The sequence below is a fragment of the Nilaparvata lugens genome, chromosome 7, assembly GCF_014356525.2.
Source record: "Nilaparvata lugens isolate BPH chromosome 7, ASM1435652v1, whole genome shotgun sequence".
In the NCBI taxonomy this organism is placed as follows: domain Eukaryota; kingdom Metazoa; phylum Arthropoda; class Insecta; order Hemiptera; family Delphacidae; genus Nilaparvata; species Nilaparvata lugens.
The window spans coordinates 40,991,110-41,012,839 of NC_052510.1; the positions used below are offsets into that span (position 1 = coordinate 40,991,110).

General features: G+C 34.0%; 1 protein-coding gene across 2 annotated transcripts in view; it reads right to left on the reverse strand.

The window, feature by feature from the left end:
* Positions 1-19,229, reverse strand: part of LOC111051812 (zinc finger protein 436) — a 40,521-nt gene extending 21,292 nt beyond the window's left edge. The window contains exons 1-4 of one of the 2 annotated variants that reach the window (XM_022338373.2): positions 18,883-19,229; positions 10,015-10,152; positions 5,913-6,133; positions 1,272-1,557 (exon numbers count right to left, since the gene is read on the reverse strand). In XM_022338373.2, the coding sequence (XP_022194065.1) occupies positions 1,272-1,557; positions 5,913-6,133; positions 10,015-10,152; positions 18,883-19,050 (813 nt within the window). In that variant the 5' untranslated portion in view covers positions 19,051-19,229. The remainder of the gene's footprint in view (positions 1-1,271; positions 1,558-5,912; positions 6,134-10,014; positions 10,153-18,882) is intronic. The other variant, XM_022338374.2, reaches the window with a different exon arrangement.
* Positions 19,230-21,730: the final 2,501 nt, after the last annotated feature.

A 21,730-nucleotide genomic window follows, 5' to 3' on the forward strand; every position in this document is an offset into this window, starting at 1 on the left:
ATGGTTGGGGGAGTCACTGAGGAATAGCTGTAGACCCCATTTTAAAATTATTCTTTAACCTAGTGTTAATATTCTGGAGGCCCTTTGTTTTGTTAAGAGAAATCAATGTTATTTTATTCGTGGTGATGATATTCATTCTCATAATACCAAAAATAAACACTTGTTGAAAGATGAGATGCATGCCATACATCGCTCCACTTTCTATAAAAGAGGCGTCAGGAGCTCTGGCATCCAATTATATAATATTTTACCTTATTTCATAAAGAATATTGATGAACGCAAGTTTAAATCTAAATTAGAAATAGATTTCTCCAAGAGTGCTTTCTACACAAAGGAAGAGTACATTGATCATTACTCTACATTAATTGTATTATGTTTTTTGTCCTGTGTCTTGTCTTTGTTACTGTAGGCTTTGTCTACTTTGTTCGACCATTCTAATTTTTTACAAGTTCCCGATCCCCCTGATTAGGTGGGCAGTGGATGCTATTTAATCTATCTATCTACCTATCTTTCACATTGGAAAGCGCAAATCTGCGCATAAGTAATATGCGTACTTTATTCTTTTTCAACTAGTTAGCCAGCCCTCAGCTTGTGATGAGTCATCAATTACTTTATACCCACAATAACTTTACTGTATCAAGAGCTGTATCAAGTACTCAATGGGATAGAATATGGTTTTATTTCACAATAAAATACAACAATAGTAAACAATACTTATTTATAGACCTAGCACATAATAAAACCATGGAGAAAATTATAGCAAATCTATATGTAGAGATAACTAAATAATACCATAAGTAAAGATACTGTTTAATTCATTTGTTATTTATTTATTTGTCTCTGGTAATACGGTTGCAGTTTTCTACACTAATAAAACACTTGAGGCGATTTATACTGATTAGCTTTATTACTTATAACACACGAGAGTAAAACTATACACAACTATAAACTGAAGGGCAGTCCTCTTAAGACCTTATTGATAGAAATACCCTTTTTCAATTTTTTTCATAAACACTTATTTTCCAGTTTCAGCATTCATGCTATTTATTTCCAAAAAGGACACTAAAATGGCATGAATGCTGAAACTGATAGTGTTTATGAAAAACAAAGTTAAAAGAAGGGTATGGCGTTGTTATCTCTATATTAATTAAACAAGTGAAGTAGCCCTATTAAATACTTCATTAGATACTATTCATACTTGTGCTATCTTTTCTCTATGATGAAACTAATTATGGACTTCAATAACTAAGTATCAATAGTTTAATACTGACATCATCGTGCAACTGTTCATGCCGTTCCAACCACTTCTGGGTATGGAACTCCTTGTTGCAAATGCGACACGTGAATGTCTCCAGCGGAATGACGTCATCATCATCGCTGCCGTGGACCGAGGCAGCGCGCGGCAGATAGCCGCTGCCGTGACCTGACGAAGCGAGTTTGTCGTAGGTGAACGACTCGACTGTGTCGTAGCTGCTCTGCACGAATTCGGAGGCATTGTCGCCGGCCTCCCAGTCGAACACCGAGTGACCGCCGCTGCCAGTTGCAGCAGGCTCGTTGCTACAAAATAACGCTATTATTAAAAACATACCGCATTTCAAGAGCTACAACAAAATTAATTAATCAAGAAAAATCATTCCGAAGTACAAAATTGTATTATAAATTTATCAGAGTTGATTCGTCCAAGTACAGTATCAGCCAAAATGAACAGTACTGAAATGGTAATACTTCATTTTACGTATAAATTTTAACAACACATACAAGTCAAAGGAAGAAAAATGGGTTAAAAATGGGTAATATAATAACATGTTCAAAGCAACACTCGTACCGTTCATGTAGGTTTTGCACCATTTTTATCAATAGGGGTTGTTCCATTCTCCTAATACACATGGTTATTTTTTCTTTGAGTTGAACGATGGTAGATGGTGGGTCCTCACGGAAGATGTTTTCTTTCAAAATTCCCCACACTAAGAATCACAGCATTGCTAGGCGGGTTTTTGTGGAAATGTTCCTGGAAACGTAAAGCAGTGTTTGACAAGCTTGGACCACCCGCACGTCCATTTCCGTATGAGCGAAAATAATACTCTACGATAAAAGTTTTTCTACAGTTGTTAGCACCATGTTAATAAAAAATAACCTCAAATAAGAAAGAAGTAATGAACGCGAAGCCGTAGCAACAATCACCAATTGAATCAGCTGATCGAGAAGGCAACTACAGCTGATTCAGTTTCAGCACTGTTTATTTTGGCTGATAAGGTATTTTGATAGAACAAAAAATCTTAACTTTTTGGTGAGGGCTACTCTTATTTGCAAATGTAAATCTAAGTAAACTTTTTTTAAACTTCTATTCACAACATGTTTCAACATATTAATGCCATTTTTAAGTGAGTAAACAAAAAATGTGCATGTATTTTGTATTTTTGGAGAGTTCCATTCATCAAATTTCCTTCTGATATTCAATTCTTTGGTCAATATTTTTTAATAAAATCTTCCATTATTTTGTATTAGCCTAGTACAAAATTGTATTATGAATTGATCAGACTTGATTGATTTATTTGAGATACATAGGTTATGTAGAGATGTTTATATATGAAAAGATACGTTGATATAAAGAAAAGATATGTTTATATATATTTGATTGTTGCAATGCTCTGTGATTGGTTATTTGAAGCCCGTCGCTATAGCTGCAGCGCTATTTAGAGTGACAACTGTCAAGACGTTGCATTGAACGCAGTCGCTGATCGCCTCTGCTTTTTATCAGTAAAATTCCAGTTGTTTTTTTTTCATAAAAAAAATCATTATATATTATATTAGAAATATAATCAGTGTTGGTGTATTTAGATTTAAACATTGCATGTTTCGTTCAACAAGAAACTGCTTGTAAAGGTGGTCGAGCTCGACTGGGGCAGTGAATGCAGGATATGCCTATTGCCTAGGCAAGGAAGCGCTAGAAGTGGTATTGCAATCGCGATGGTTAGTCACCTCTTTGACCTCAGTGCAGTGACTCCTCACTATGTACTGTCATAATAATTATATAGTGAAATATGAATTCGTATGTTATACAGTCACATCGATCTGTAAAATCGATATAAAGGATCGACCTAGACCTGATTTCAAATTTATCAGCTGTTATCATTTTAGAGTAAACAACATGATGAGTTATGTATATAAATAAGAATCGAGCGTCAAATTTTGACATTCAATAACTTTTACTTTCCTTGCCCTATTACCATAGGTGGTAAGGAAAGTATTGCTTTCCGAAAAAAATTGAGGTACCCCAATTTGTGAATTTCTATACGTTTCAAGGTCCCTTGAGTCCAAAAAAGTGGTTTTTGGGTATTGGTCTGTATGTGTGTGTTTGTGTGTGTGTGTGTGTGTGTGTGTGTGTGTGTGTGTGTGTGTGTGTGTGTGTGTGTGTGTGTGTGTGTGTGTGTGTATGTGTGTGTGTGTATGAGTGTATGTGTGTCTGTGTACACGATATCTCATCTCCCAATTAACGGAATGACTTGAAATTTGGAACTTAAGGTCCTTACAATATAAGGAAACCAATTAACGGAATGACTTGAAATTTGGAACTTAAGGTCCTTACAATATAAGGATCCGACACGAACAATTTCGATCAAATTCAATTAAAGATGGCGGCTAAAATGGCGAAAATGTTGTCAAAAACAGGGTTTTTCGCGATTTTCTCAAAAACGGCTCCAACGATTTTGATCAAATTTACACCTAGAATAGTCATTGATAAGCTCTATCAACTGCCACAAGTCCTATATCTGTAAAAATTTCAGGAGCTCCGCCCCATCTATGCAAAGTTTGATTTTAGATTCCCAACTATCAGGCTTCAGATACAATTTAAACAAAAAATTTCAAGTGGAAAAGATTGAGCATAAAAATCTCTACAACTAATGTTCAGTTACATTTTCACCTAAAATTGAAAATAAGCTCGAAATTCGAGAAAATGTGATTATTTCAATTGCAAACTCTTGGCAACTGTTGATTTTATTAAATAATTTACTATGAAGAGATAGCAGACCTCGTGTGTTTCCAGCGTTATTATCCTGTCACCAGCTGGCTCAGATCTTTGAAATTTGAATAGTAGTAGACTTGAGATGCGCGGGAACACTAGTGTCAGGTGATCAATTTTCATAACGGCAAGGAAAGTTGTGTGAGTGCGCCACACCAGATTTTTTTATGTGTGCACCGAATTTGATGATTTTTAAAAGTTGTGTATAACAAACACAAGTTCAAGAGCAGGTTTATCGCCTATCAAATTTATGATCCGACTTCAGGACTCTTTCCTACGGTCCTTCAAAGTTTACATGTAATCCTTATAGGAGAAGATTTGTGAGCTGGCCACACACAGAAATAAAAATCAGCTGTTATAATCATTGTGTCATCCAACCTTAGACCAGTTATAGAATAGACACGTTGGGAAGTCTAGCCTCTGAAGCCAACATCTACTGCCATATCGCCACATCGTGACGTCAGCATCGGAAAGAAAACTTTTCTGCAGAGTTTGTTTACATTGTTTTCCATAGCTGATTGTGTCTATTTCAGATGGAAGTAAATTATTATTTATAAAAATGGTAAACTCCCGCTGAAATATAAATAGAAAACAATGTAAACAAACTCTACATAAGTTTTCTATCCGATGCTGACGTCACGATGGGGCGATATGGCAGTAGATGTTGGCTTCATCGACTTTCAGCATGAATATACAATGTGCCGTGTCTATTCTATAACTGGTCTAAGCATCCAACAGCCGTCGGTGGATCTGTTTTTCCATTTTCTTTCTACTGATTCACAAAATTTCAATTCTAATAATAATGCCGCGGTACGAACGACGTCCAAACTTGGGTCGTAGAGCTCGAAATGTTGTACATTATTTAGAATATGCACGGGAAAATCAGCAGCAAGGAGATATACCATTCAATTTCCCAGCAAGCTGCATTCAACTATATCTAAAAATACAAACTGCTGCACAACTAACTAAGCACATAGGAAGTCCAGATTGAGATATAAATGTAAATACTGATTGTTGGATATTTTTCATAAAAATATAGTGCATCCGATCAATCTAAGGCTAAGCACACCTGAGGAGGTGCGGCTTGGTGATACAAAGTGCTCATCTTATGGTGCCTTGTCACACCGTTCCACGGCATGCCCGATTCAGTGTGTGTGAGTTCTTCCATTCAAACCAATAAGCAAGAAACACCTGGATGCAAAATGCCGCATTGCGCCTCCTCAGGTGTGCATCCAGTTAAAGTTTGTCATGAGATGCATTAACTATTTGGCGGTACGAAGTTCGCCGGGCCAGCTAGTTTGTAATATTTTCCAAGGGTCATTGTTTGGCTTTGAATAGTAGAATTAATTCTTCCGACAGAATATTAGTATTTAGATTCCAACTAGGAGCTAAATTGTAGATTTTTAGATTTAATTGATTAGGAACTTCAAACTGTTTTTGAGGTTCCGTTAGCCCAGGACTTCCTATATACCAGACCTGCGCCTACAAAAAAAAAAAAAAAATGGCTGCCACATGTGGTGGCCGGCATTGATATTTTAACGGGAACTAGACGAACTGATTTTTCGACAAACTGAGACCTTCTCTAACAGCTGATTAGTGATTTTTTCTCAGTAGGAATTTCTTTAAGACCACCACATACGGCGGCCATTTTTATTCTAGGCTCAGGTCTGGTAATATAGGAGGTCTTGGTTAGCCTCTTGTCCCAATGCCTTATGAATCATAACATTTTACAAGAATAAGAACAATTTTAATAATGAATAAATTAATAAATTATTGTATAATTTATTATTGAAAAATCTAAAACCTGAATTTATCGAAACTGAAATCTAAACCATGACTCACACGTTCTCGTCCTCAAGATGAATGACTCTTTGAAAAAAATAATTTTTACCTCCATTCCTGTTCAGTGCGACCACTGCTAGCAGTTGGATGGTTATAGTAGACGACGGATTGATTCTGATTCTCATCATAAACGGAGGAGCTGGGATCGACTACCACCACCTCGGATTCCACGCAAATTCTCTCACTGATACTCGAGTAGACGTCGTTTTCCACTTGTTTTGTCTGAACATTTTCCTTGTCACCTTCGTCGTTTGTGGTCTTGCAGCCATTCTGCAGAAATCAACATGAATTACAATTCCAATATAATTATATTTTAATGTGAAAAATAGACACGATAATATTAAGAGCTTATAAATTATTACAAGAGTTTAATAGAATGTTATGTAGTTGAAAAGTTTTCGAATTGATCATTAACTGACAGCTCGTAATAGGAAGTAAAAGTGAAGTAAATGAAATGGAAATATCCTTTATTAGCCGGAATTAGGACTTACAAGTCCTTACTATCTTCACCCTCACACAACCTTCCCCAAACAGCTTTGAATATTGCAAGAGTATTGTAAAATCTTTTACTCACTGACTGTAGTACTTTCGACCGTCTCGCGATCTACAGTCTCGAGTACTACAGTCAGTAAGTAAAAGATGTTGATTATCTATATAATAGGAGAGAGTAGGGTTGTGTTTGTTCGTGTGTTCGTTTGTTCGCATCAAAACATGTCAACTTGTGGATTGCATACCGGAAAAACGGGAATGATTTAGATCTCCAAATTTTGAACATAGATTCTAAAAATATCAATCTCGTGCACCTGGAAGCACAAATTTCGATTTTCCTTCTAGATTTTTCAGAATTAATGTTCAAACTTCATTAATGGTACATACGATTTCATAAAAAAAATCACCAAATCATATGGTCGAAATTAAAAAAGGAACATCTGTTTCTATTATTGCTTTCTACCTGATACCACAACCTCAATAATATTGTTTTCATAATTGATAAATATTTTTAATAATAATGATAATATTTTTATTTTAAATATAATAATAGTATTGTTTTGATAATTAACAAATATTTTCATTTTCACAAACTCTGTATAATAAATATGGTGAATGTGAAACAGCTGCATCAAATTTATCTTAAAAACATCTGTTTAGAAAAAACTTTCCCTCAGTTGCACGTACGTCGGTTAACGTTTAATCGCGATAAAATGTTATACTTCAATTGAGATTAACGCTAACTGATGCATTTTGGTTGCACAAAAAAGAAATTTCAAGCGATAATGCTGAATCGACGTAAAACAATTTTAACAGGCCATTCACGGGGAATTAAATCAACTAACGCCGATTAGGTACCTACTGATAGCTGTCTTCCAAAATTAGTTTTTGGTAGAAAAACTACAAAACTCAAAGTATGAGCTAAATATATGAATGAATTTCATCCATTAATAAAATAGAAAAGAGTATTTAGCTGATATTAGCATTCAAAATTAGATTCTAATTTGTGAGGTTAGTTTTCGATCTTCTTCGTTTGCAGATAGCACGACACTGGCGACAGACAGAACATTTTTATGGCGCATGCGTAATGAATAGTCACCGCTTCAATAACATATCCTCACTTTTTTGCCATTTGTTTAGATTAGAATAATAATTTTAATAACATCACTGTCGGATAAATTACAGTGTTGCCGGATTGTGAAACCGTTAAAATCTTGGTTAGTTAACCGAAAAACTTAATCGGAATTAAAACTAACCGATCTTTGTGGAACAGAAATGTGTTAATCGGCGTTAATGTCCATATTTAACAGACGTAAGTGCAACTGGCCCATAGTTTTGAAACGTCGTTTTCCTGTTTAGGCCTACACGTGGCATACATTATTAATTTATCAGCTAGAACAGCTTTTTGAGACAAAGTACTAAATAAACGTCTACAGTTTCATCAATGCTGTATCGGCAATATGAAAACGCATGCAATTAATATATCTTTGAATAAAGGTGTTGATATTTATATGAAGAAATTATTCTCTTCCATTTTTATTTAATTAAAATTTCAAAATTATTCGAGCCCTGATAGAATTAGAATGACTGACTCACTCACTGTACTCACTCACAGTCGAAAATATTAATATTGGAATGAGGGATATTTTGGCAAGCTGAGCAAAAAAATAAGGCCATATGCACCTTTTCGTTATATCTTCAAATGAAAAATGAATTTTGTGGGTTGTCAAAACTCCCTCTGAAAGGGAAACTATTCAACGTATTCTATCTTTTAGTAAAATAACAATGATCATCCATCCATCTATTATCTTCCATACTATAATGAAGGAAAGAACTGGATTATACACGTATACAGGTGTAAAGTATAGGAAAATTATGTTTGATGCATCATCACGTCTGAACTAATGGACTGATTAACTTGAAATTTTGCATATAGATTCTTGCTTAACCGACGATGGTTATAAACCTATTTCAAATTCTTCAATATTTGATTACATCAAGTTTTCAGTTTGTCAAGTTTTCAATTATTTGTCATGCTTTCAGTAATTGTAAGGAAGCAGCAGAAAATTTCTCTTAAAAGGGAAATTAGAAGATAGGTATGATTGGGGATCCTTTTCGAATGATAAAAACAGGTTTTCCGTCACACCCAAATTTTTTCCGCCATTTTGAATCCAACTTCTTTTTTTAATTGAAAGGTGGTCATATGATACATGATTCCGATACAGGATTTCCAGAGAAAAGGTATGGTGAAAACCGCACATCGATATCTCAAATCTTTCAAATTTATTATCATTCATTTCCTTTATTATAGTATAGAAGATGATAGATAGATGGATGATATATCTATCTATCTATCATCTTCTATACTATAATAGAGGAAAGAACTGGCTTAAACACGTGTAGAGGATAGGGAAATTATGTTTGACGCATCTTCACGTCTGAACTACTGGACTTATTTACTTGAAATGCTGCTTATAAATTCTAATCAACCGAGGATTCTTATAGGCCTATTTTCAATTCTTCTGGATTTCAATCCCTTGAAAAAGTCCCTTGCGAAGCACGGGTTACCTGCTAGTTTACTTAAATATTTGACTGCATGTTTTGTGAAATACATAGAAAAAAGTGTGTTAATACATCGCAGCTCGGAATGAATCAAGAAACCATCACCTTTAACACGCGGGTAGTCGCGCCCGCGACAAATTGCCGCACAATTGTAACTTTTGTATGTAGCTTTGGGAATTTTCTTTTTCCAAGGTTGGCAGCTCATGTAATCCTCACTGTGACTGTCCTCTAGACAATCTTGAACAGTTTGAATCCTTGAACAGTTTGAGGATGACAGAATGAACGTTGAATAATTTAAATATATAGGTATTATCTTCCAATTTTATATTCCATCTTCTTGTTTAAACTTTAATTATATTTTTATTCTATCTAAATGTCGAAAAATAAGTGAAATAAAGAAGGTATATTCACTCCATTCATGAGTAGATTATTTCATCCCATAAAAATGATAAATTCTAACAATAAATTTGCAGTAGGCTATGTATTTTTGGAATCTTCTCCATGTATTATGTTATTATACATTAATAGTATATGATAACATAAAACACGTTGAGAAAGATTTGAAATCAATAAATGTTGAAAGAGAATTGTCAAAACCAACTGTTTATAGTCTAGGGAGCTATAAGGGTGAGTGTGAGCAAAATGCTCACGCGCGACCACTGACGTTCTGCAAGTCCGTGCGATTACTCGCGTGTTAATATTGATTGTATATTATGGCATCATTAATTAAGAAGTTTCAAATTATCAAAATATTTAGAATAAATTCTTCTTTAGTGCTTATTGAGTGCAATATTATATTAAGGTGTTTTTAGTGAAAATCGTTTACAGTAATTGAGTGAATACTATTAGGTTCAATGCGATCGTAATTTTAGTTTAGTTCATCTAATTCAAAATGTCTGGTTCGTAAGTTTATGGGATGAAAATTGGAGTGAAACGTTTTAAAGGTGGAAACTTAATCTACTTTTGTAACAGTATAACTTGCAATATTCGAGAAAGAACAATTCTCGCCTGATATGTTGTTTTCCCCCTATCATCCATACAATTTCTATATTATTATTGTGAGAACGCATAACATTACAAATAATGAATAAATAACGCACCTTTCCATTCAGGGACAGGAGAAAGTTCCTCAAGTTACTGTCAGTTTGTTCACAAAGCTGTTTGAATTCAATGATCCTTTCAATGGCGGTGAGGCAGCCGTCACAGATACGTTCAGGTAGTCCATCTCCTTCCTTGATCTGGAAAAAACAACATTATTTAGGTGCAACTCAGAAGAGGACTTCAAGCTGCGTACACACTTTTGCGCCACGAACACGCGCATTTCTCTTTTTATCAGCTATGTGTTCGTGGCGCATAAGTCTGTTCGCACCTTAAGATTTAAATTTCTGTACAGTAGTGGTGGAGACATTGCAGTAGCCTACTATGTAATTAACTTTTTCACGGTATTCGACCTTTGTGAAGAAGTGAGTAAAAAAGCTTTCAACTGTCAGTATTACTTATGAAAAAGATCAATGCTTACAATTTAACCTATGTGAGCCCCCCCTCCTCGGAAATAATGAATATAAAGAAAAATCAGTACAGTAATTACAGAAAAAAATACCCTAATCTGAATTTTTGACGGTAAAGGTATTTTTGACGGCCTGACGGTAAAGTAAAAAGGGCGTCCAGCGCAAATTACCCTCTGAATATGAACAGCAAAACTGATATTAAGTATCATGGGGTGTTTACTTAGAATCACTTAACCTCACATTTACCTTGTGTCCCCCCCCCCACAAAAAAAAACTATATTCGCCACTGAATCTCACTATAGAGGGTGAAAGGTGATTGAAGTAAAGTTGATATTGCAATAGATGTTCATAACTATTTAACTACCGTAATCAATCTAGTAATGAAGTCATTGTGACAAATATTCCATTTTTAATTATTTTTTGTTGAATTTCCATAAAAACAAAATTTATGCTTATAAAAAAATTCTTGGTTAATATTCAATTTTGTTACAACTTGGCATTGTATAATGATATAACTATAACTGCAATTGAATTGTATAATAATTTAACTGCAAAAAATACAGATATAATAATTGCTGAATAATATCAGAAAAAAACATTAATAATACAATGTATGCTTGCATAAACGGTATATGTTTTCTATGATATGTATAAATACTAGATTAACTTCAATCACAATGAGATTTACTTGACTTTCAGCATTGTTTGAATGAGAAACATTCATGCTATCACAAGGAAACCTGACAGTTAAAAGTGAGCCCAAGAGCTTTTTCACATGACAGCGATTTACGCTCGGTTGGCAAATTGCTCGATTTGCCAGCCTTGTACACATGACAGCGATTCATGAGCGGTTTGCCCTCGGTTAAGACTGTGAAAAGGCTGAAATTAAATTTTCTACTGGTGATATTTTTCGATTTGTATATCATCAAGCTATCAAAATTGTAATGTAATTTTTTTCCGATTATTACTTTATGAGATATGAGCGACTAAAGTTTAAATTTTTGGAAGATAAATTCTTCATGGCATTAGTGATTGAATAAAACAATTTTTTTTGAAAATATCAATTTTTGAGAAAGCTATTTTATTTACTAAAAATTACTTATTATGTACCTAAAATAACGAATTGCTTATTTTTAATTCAATGTCCCAACCTGGGCAAGGGATGTCTTGCCATCAACCATCATGGGCCGATCTTAAGCCCAGGTTGGGACACTCCCAAAAAATTGTTTTTGAAATAAAAAAAATCAATCGACAATCGATGCAGTTGCCATGAAAGTGTAAGCAAAAACAATCAATATAAAATTAAAAAATGACGAATTTTTGTATATTTAAATTATAGCTGTTTGAATATCGATGTCCCAACGTGGGCTAGTTTACCCTACTATGAAATATAATATCTATATCTATAATATAATATATGTCTGTCTTATGATCATCTACAAACTCACATAAACTGAACTTACCAACTAACTGAACTGAAAATTGTAATAGATACAATTAATTGAACTGTAATTGTAATAGAATGTGCACTATGTGAACTGCTCTGCTCGAAACCGCTCGGTTGACTGAAGACATGTGTACGCTCTCATGCCTATCTAGCATATAGACCCGCCTGGCAACCGAGCGACAACCGAGCGGTTGGACTGGAGACTACAACCGCCGCGATTCGCCGGCGACTACTAAAACCGAGCGTTGCATGTGTACGGTATCATGTGTTTCCCTATACCTGGCAACCGCTCGGTTGGTCAACCGCGCGACAACTGAGCGTAAATCGCTGTCATGTGAACAGGCTCTTACTATAGAAACTAATAATTTATTATTAACTTGGTTGTGCTAGCAAAGATTACAATTAAAATAAGAATATACAGTATTTCAGCAATTTTTTAGAACATTGTCAAAAAAATCATACTAAATCTATTCATTTATTAAAAAAATGACACATTGTAAAAGGTATAAAAGAATTTAAAAAAGGCTTAACAGTTAAAGTTAAAACGTTCACACAAGGTTTTCATAAAGATGGCATTTTGGTGACACTTTCAATAAGAAATAATTTAAATATATTTTTATCATCACAGTATTTTATGTTTTTGAAGGATTAATATAATTCACACAGGTATTCCAACGATTGAAACTCAAGAGATTTCATCCAATCTTCAACTTACAACTTCAAGGCAAGTCTAAAAATATGTTATACCTGTGGCATTATTATGAAATCATTGATGATTCTATAAGATTTCCATTGGTGATTGCGGTATTTAAAACTTGATCACAAAGTTTTATCATGTATATGAAACAATAAAAGTACAACACTGATTCACAATCTGATCTGAATGGTTGTTTAGACGACATCAAGTACAAGAACTTCAACCGATTTATGACTATTCAATTTTGTCAAAATTCTTTTTAATCTTACAAATTTAAGCGCTTTCATCACCATGATAACCATCAACCTGAGATCCATTACTAGTCACACTGCTAGGTGGTGACTGAAAACTTGACTGTAAAACTTTTGTCAACTCAGCAATTTTCGTCTGACTCACCGTTCTTCTTCGATCTTTCAACGAAAATTTTGACAAACTTTTCTGCCTTTTCAAATTTTTTTCATCGTCTAATTTTGAAGTTGCACTTTTAAACGAATTCAAACTTTTGGCTGTCGAAAGTAGATCTTTTACAAATTTTCTGCGTTTAGAAACAATATTCTTTAAACTTTTTTCAGGTTTAGAAACCACCAGCTTTGGTTTTCTAACATTTTTTTCTTTCTTTTCCTTTAATTTATTAATCTTAAAAGACCCAACTGCTCCCCTACCCTTAGTTTGAATCAAAACCTCTATAGTAACAGCTTTTTTCAAATACCTTTTCAACTGCGACGAAAATCTCTTAACATCCACATTGTAATTTACAAGAATATACTTTTTGATAGCCTGCACTGAGCATCCGTTACGTTTTTTTAATGTTGTTATTGCAGTTAATACCATTTCTTCCGTTGGTGGATGCGTTTGAATAGGTTTTACCTTTTTTGGTCGGTTCAGTTTTTTGTGAGAGATTTCTGCTGACATCTTATCACTATTTTGTTGAATATTTTTTTGAGTAGAAGTTGGTGGAAATATGTTTTTGATTGCTGTAATCTTGGAGCTCATCATCTTTGAAAAAGAATTTATAGCTACGTTGATTATTGTAAATATAAGTGAATTAAAGATCGACGTTCACTTAGATTGTATCCGTTGAATTTCAATGGAAAACGCTTCAATCCTTTTCTATATTCTTACAGGATATTGCCACTTGAAAAACAAAAAGTGGTAAAAAATTAAAAACTCTTATACAATAATATTATTGTCGGAAGAAGTTTTCTAAGACACTTTAAAATGTCAACAAGTTTCAGACTTGACTTTAAAAATCATTGATGTGTATTGAGCATTTAAAAATTGTTTATTTGAATAACATGGAATAATGCACTTTGATTACACCATATGATTTTCTTGTGCTGATAAATTATAAGGCTGTAGTTAAACCAAACTACTATTTTACCACATTATTTTTGATTGGCTAGCTCAATCACATGGTACAAATCCGCCATTAAGATTCCAAACAAACTTTATAATCCTATCTTATTTCATTAAAAATTTGGAACTTATAACTTCTTTTACCGATCGTAAACATATTTTGAACTTACGATGAGTTCGGTACAACGTTTTGGAAGGGCTCCTTGCAGACCACTTCCAGAGCTTTCATGGACCACTTATTGGGAACCACTAATCTAGGTTGGAAAGATAAATTACAATAAATTTTATTGTATTACATTTTCCAATTCATTGGATCTCACTTCTAATAATCTAATTTTAAAATATTTCTTAGCTCAATTAAATATAACATTTTATGAAATATTTTACCGGATAAATTGTTGGTTAAAGACAACTCTACTTTTCTGATTGATTCTCTTCGATCTCACAGATCACAGGGCACCGCAGTGGTTTTTCAGGCAGCGATTCACAAAATGGACTCGGATCAAGAAGCATGAAGGGGAAACTACATCTCCTACTCCAAATCTGTGAAGAACGAAGGGATTCGGCTACTCTGCCGGAGGCTCCAGGGCATTGATTGGCAGGATGTGTTTGGTCTCACAAGGCGGGAGTAGATGATGGTGGGTTATGTTCATATCTTCGACTCTGTATTCCCATGGACAATGAGGAGAGTTTCAAGAAACTTTGAAAGAAAAGCTGTCACTGGAATTGGACCTTGGTTTGATAAAAATCTTGCCAGAAGGAAGAACCTGGTTGTTGTGCACCACCATAAGCACAACACAGCTATCACACCTGAAAAGAAAACTTACTGGTTCAACCAAAATCTGAAACAAATTGAAAGCTCATGACTCATATCAGACTGGCTTAGAAGGAACATGCATCAAAGATAATCAAGTCAGCTGATAGCAACTGTAAGCCTAGACATCGTCAGCCGTCATCGTTCCAAGAAACCACAAATTGAATTACCACTCAGCCTTGATGACTTCAACAACTATTTCGTCAGTGCAGTTGATGACATACTCAAAGAGCTGCCAGACTGTGGCTCTGATCCAGTGGAAAATCGTGGCCAGGTGCAGCTTGGGTGGCATAGTTCTTAGAACATTGGCATCGTACTTGGAGAATTGGAGGCAGGTGGTGCAACTGGGAGGTGCAACCTCTAAATTGGAAGGTGTGATGCAAGGATCGGTTCTTGGTCCCCTTTTGTTCGCTAATAAACGACTTCACAAACAGTCAGAGAACGATACAATTTGCAGATGACACCTCGATTTTTAGAGGAGAGAGCAGGAAACAAGTGAGGGAGGAGTCTGTCAGATTCTTTGAGGCGGCTAGGTTATGGTTTTTGACAAACAAACTAAATCTCAATGAGAATTCAACTCAATTCAAAAGTTGTTGATTTCATAAGTTATACAAGCGATTACCGTGGTACAGCTTAAAATAAGAATACACTTTATTACAATACACTTTCAGCAACACAGAAATGACAGCAGATATATTAATATTTATAAAGAAATATTTACTCTCGCAGAGGCATTATTGCCTGTGTGCGAGAATGAGTCTAAGGTAGGAATAGCCATATATATGTATTTTGCAGTACTTGCATAAATCAGTTGAGCTTGTTGACATTTAATAATAATAATAATGACACTACACCCCCCCCCACTAAGAAAGGAACTACATTTCTCCCCCCTATCCCTATGCCACTCCTGGAAACCCAAGAAACCCCTTCCCACCCACCGATAAGTGACGTACCCCCCCCCAAGATAAGTAACGTACACGCCCCCCCTATGCAAACCCAATAAACAAGTAAACTATCTACAAATGTAGAATAAAACAAGTAACCTGGTTTGCTAATTGCAGAGAACAGAATCATAAAACCAGTCAAGCTGTTGGGATTCTGGAATGACTCCAGCTAAACCTCTTTAGCTGGAGTCATCATGTGCACCAATTCTGCAAGTCTATGAGTTGTATAGGTACCTCTTTAGAAAACTGAGGAACTTGGTTGATCACAGCACCCTCATTATGGCCTACCACTCGCTTTTCCAGAGCCACATAATCTATGGCTTACTATTGTGGAGTGATGTGCCGGCCGTCCCTGATGTGCTGCTTCTACAGAAGAAGACTCAGAGGATGTTGCTATTTGAGGATTTAAGAGATCACTGCCGGCCACTCTTCAACAGTCTTGAAATTCTCACAGTACTCAGTCAATAAGTACTGTGCTTGCTGATAAATGTAAGGAAACCCCTAGAGCTGCTGCAAAGAAGGTGCGATGTGCAAGGCTACAATACAATCAATACTATACTCTGTCCAGACAGCCATGAGCGCTGAAAGATTAAGTCGACCCTCGGTCCCCCACGCGCAGGCACACACGCCCGGCCTACCTGCGCCATTGATATACTATGTATACTACGTAGTAGACAGTATACTATGTGTATACAGGTAGACAGACCGTCCCTTTACTCACACACACAAAAGGAGACTGCGCTTGTGTGTGTGAGTAGTAGGAGGGTCGGCCTAATCCTTCAGAGCTCATGCCTATTTGGACAGAGTATAGGCATGCCAACAAGCTGGAGGCAACACGAAGCAGAATAGCAGGAGCCTACAAGAGCTTTCCAACACAAGCCATTAAATTCCTTAATAGCCTTGGATATTCAGGACGAAGAGAACTCGAAGTTCTTTGCAATTCTGAAGGAAAGACTCATAGAAAGGTCACTTTACTCTACTCGGGAGCTGAGTGAGGAGCCTCTATTGAGGAACCTCCACATCATGAAGAAGAATGCAGATTAGTTTTATTGTAATTGACTGGAAAACTTTGATACTGCCTAGAACCCCAGTCCTAGCAATGACTTCAGTAACAAGCAAGTAAGTTGCTAAATAATAATATCGAGTAACCTGGCTGGCTCAGGTCTGGTGTCAGTTTTCAGGACACACCTGGTCGGGCCTCTGACATAACCTGACGACTGTTATTAGGCAGCCGGGACCAACGCCTTAATGTTTTTATTATGGGAAACATGGGAATGGCCCGTAAAAAATATCTTGCACGGCGGGGATTTGAGCCCGCAAAAGCTTAATTTGACGTAAAAACATGAAATACTGATGTTTTTCTAGATTTCATACCTTCTTAAATAATTATACCTAAATCAACAATAATATTTATTTAGTATACCTTACTAATTACGCTTTGCACCTAGCCTAGCTAGCTTCGAGAATACGCCACTGACAAAGTAGTTACACTTACAATTAACATTTTGTCTCATATGTGTGCTCTATAGTGTACCTGTTATTATTATTATTATTGTAGATTAGTAATATTATTTCCACATGAGCTTGAATAAATACATCCAATACAATAAGATAACTAATTAAGAAAAATGAAATAACGAAGTTCTATATCCTATATCTCAAAGAGTACCAGCGAATTGGTTAATAATTAAAAATTAATATACATGTCAGCAGTGTGACTGTGGGAGCTCTAATATACAGTTGAGCACATACCTAGCTTCCAATTGCAGTCACCGAGTTTAATGTTGAGCCAGTCTCAAAGATTTAATATTATATTTATTTTTACTATAGATTTTTACTCATTTCAAAGATAAGCTATACGCATAGGCCTACGCATAATTTCAATTACTAAAGCTGCGTTTGCACCAATGTTATTAACAAAATGTTAATAACGCAATCTTTATAGATTCTATTAGATTGAACGGAACTTGATAAACACATATATGTTCATTATGTGTATGATAAGTTATGATATCAACATTTTGTTATTAACTTTGGTGTAGGATAAATGCAGCTGAATAAAATTAAAAAGTATCCATCTTTTCTAAACACTTCAGTCTGGGATGAACCTTGCCTTTCTCCATAATCAGTCTCTAATCCTCTCGCAAATTCGATTTTTGTTTCCATCCTGTTACTGCCAGTGCCGCTAGATCAATTTTTAAATATTTCATATGGTATATGCATTCATAAAATCAAATTCTTTTTAAAAAATATAGATACAAGAAAATTTACTGAGTGAGAAATTATAATAACTTACCTGACATCAATAAAAATATTATTGATTGGTAGCCTAATGAATAAGTTTAGTAATTCAACGTAGCGTACCGTAACTTAAAACTTATTAAAGTCAGATTTTTGGCATAGTAGGCTACATGTTTGATATGATTACATTATTCAAATATATAATTTTGAAATATTATAATTATATAACTTAGTTTTCAATCCAATAGTTTAGTCACAAGTTAGGACCACACCCAACTTAGCTACAATTTGCAATGTTTAGACCAAGTCTAAGTTAATTAATGCAAATAATTCACAAGAATTACAAAATTTTCATCTTTTTTTTACAATTATTGATAATTTCAAGATAATTATGTATATATTTGCCAGGAATAAGACCCAAAGCAAGAATATTTTTATAAGACATGAGCGGTTGAGCCAATCTCCAAGGGGTCCAAGATAAATTTTTACACTGGTAATAAGTTTTACAAACACAAAATATTAAGTTTATAACCGTGAGCAGCCTAATATACATTATAAAGACCATAAAGTGATTTTTAAGCTAAAATAAAAATGTTTGGCAACTACAACAGACCTTATTTCAGCTATCCTTGGCCTAAATTTGTGCATTAATAGAAGCATTTTACCTCAAATTCAATTAATATCAGTATTTATTCTGGTTATAACTGTAGAATATTCTTGTTATAACTGTATAAGATAACACTTATTTTATATTTTTAATGAACTTGGATTTGTATTCGCTGATCAATGATTACTTTTCACAAAAATAGGCAGGTGACTAAGCCATAGATCAAAGAATGCTTTTAGTGGTTTCATAACCTATGACTGCGTATATTTTAGGTTAACTTAACCCAAAGCATAGGAAATTAATACAGTAAATAGGTTTCATACTTTAAAATACTCAATAAATAGATTTACTTACACTTATGCTGGTCAAATTGTTGATCACTTCAATTATCGGAATGGAATTATCACTTTTCAACGAGTCAAAAATTGAAGGCATACAGTCCCCATTCCAAGCCAGGCAAATGCGGCACATGTTGCTAAAACTGTGCTCATTTTTGAAAGTTCTTAAAAAATTCCCGTTCATTTTTGACGAATTTCAATAAATTTTGGAACTTTTGAAGACAATTTAGAGTCGAAAAATCAGAAACGGCGTTACGTGGTTCACCTTCATGGTCATTGCGAGTTGCTAGGAGAGGGGCATAGGCGTTAGGCAAGCCAAGTTACGTAGGTCGAGACACCTCCTCAACAAACGATAAACGGAACCCTCTGGCGGACGGCGGAGTAACAAGGCATTCAGATAGCTGTTCTGTCGATATGATGCAATGGCCTCCCCACCACAAATGGAGGGCATTTCAAGAACCCCTCTACGGAACTTAATTAAGCATGAAGTCCCGGGGTAATTCAAGCGACATAATCTATGGAAAACAATGTATTTATCGACTCCAACATGTGCATATTGGGGCATAGGCGCGTTGAGTTTTTTTTTATTTATACAAAAATTTATGTTTTTGCGCTCTGAGCTCTATAGATTTACAATTTTAAAGGTTTTTAAGGCAATTAAGAAAATATCAAGTTAGATATGTAGACATCTGATACAGTAGGGTGAGGATCTAAAATGTTATTAAAGCATTTTAGTTGCCCTCTTTATATCAAACCCAGTTTAATCCATTGAGTCTAAATAGGGCTATGTATTTTTATTATTAAAGTATAATTTATTTTCATTTATATTTTTACTATTGTGAGAATAAACAAGGATTAGATAAATATTTATTCCATTAACTATTTGGAAGATCCCATTTTTTTTAAAAATGGTTACATGAGTAGGCCTCTCGTAAATAATAAGTGATTATTTATTTGACAATTGAAAAAATAATTCTTCCAACACTTCTGTAAATAACTTGTTTACATTTGAACAAGTTCCAGTATTCATTTTATTAACAAATATTATATCTATTAAACAAATTAACTCTTGTTGATTGGGAATAATTTATTAATAAGATATTGATGATTGAAAATCTCTTGTCTTGTATGAAAGTATGTATATTGTCAATGATGGTACCAAAATGTTGGGTTGTTATTCTTTGGAAGACAAACCGTCATGCTAGCAAAAGCTGTGGAGCATGACCAACCAATGGACGCCCTGTTTTCTATGCACTCATTAACCTGATTGTTTTTTCATCATAGCACATTTCTTCTTAGGACTACAAGAAAGTTTACTAACAGGTAATATTTTAGGTACGGTACCAGTCTTTTTGTGAAGGTTTTCACTCTGGGTTTCTCTAATCAATCAATATGATATTGAATAGAATAGGCTACTTTGGAAGTGGCTGCAAGATATATAATAGAAGAGAATATAGAATAGAATCAATAAAACACAAGAGAATCTAATGTTTTAAATACAATATATTTGAAAATCAGCATGCAATTTTTATAAAGCTTGATTATAAATTTTGTAGGTAATAATAGAATAATAATAATAATAATATAGATAGACCTAAAGATCATAGAGTTATACACGTATAGGCATATTCAAATAATTATTTTTGAAATTAAGATTAAAGTGCTCTGACGTGAATAGTGAAAATAGGCCTAATGATAAAATATACTCTTAAATTATTTTAATAAATATGAAATTGACTCTAGACTCAAGTGCCCCTTAAATATAGTAATACTGTACATGATATTCTCTGGAAAGACCCCACGTTCTAATACTGTACACAAATTAGGCCATAAACATTCTAATTGGAAATTTTTTGTTAAACAACAAGAGCTCTTCAAACTCAATGCACATAATACCTACTTCACTTGCAAATAATAAACTGGAATTATTCTTTATTGAATGCACGTTATAATTATTTTAACTAGATCAAAATAAATTATTCCAAAACTTGTCTTTCGAAAAATTATAGTAAATGCTCTTCTTAGACACAGAATACTTCAATTTTATTGATATCAATATATTACTCGTAGCCTGATATTATGTTACTTATCAAGAGGTTCACAGCCATACAATAAAGAATCAATTCATTCAAGCAATACATAGATTAATACTAGAGAGATAATATTTTATATAAAACTAACAGAATGAGAACAAAAATGTTATACGGTAATTAACATGCGAGCAATGAATAACTTTATTCTCTTTGAGAGTTGTTTACATACATAAAGTTCTATAAATAATTTATGTGAGTGTAGTAGTTAAGCAAATATCAGAGAATATATTTTTTTATTATTTTAGTTATAAAGCATGCAATAAATAACTTAAAAATAATTATTCTGGTTCAATAAAGTATAAATATTTTTTTGGGTTTCTCTTTTAGAAGTTTTCAATATTTTCATAACATTTCTGGACGTTTTTAATAAAAATAATTTTTATGATTTTTCAATTTTTTTCTTTATTTTATTCTGGCTCGGAAATATCATTAGATATAAATCACTCTTTAAATTCTTTTTTCATAATAATTTTTATTGATAACTTTTTAATATTACAGTACCTTTTTATCGAAAAATTTTTGAAATCAAGCACTTGAAAATATTTCAATATTTCCCCTGTTCTTCACAAGTATTTTTTTCGAATTTTAAAATTTTCACCATCAAAAATTGCAAATCACTGACAACCTTCTCCTAATATTTTTTCTCAAACGCATTTTTTATAAATAGATTTTTGACAATATTACCTTTTTTCATCATTACATCATTTACATATTTTAATTTAATACTGTATCTTGAAAATTCAATTCAATTTCGTTTAACGAACACATTAT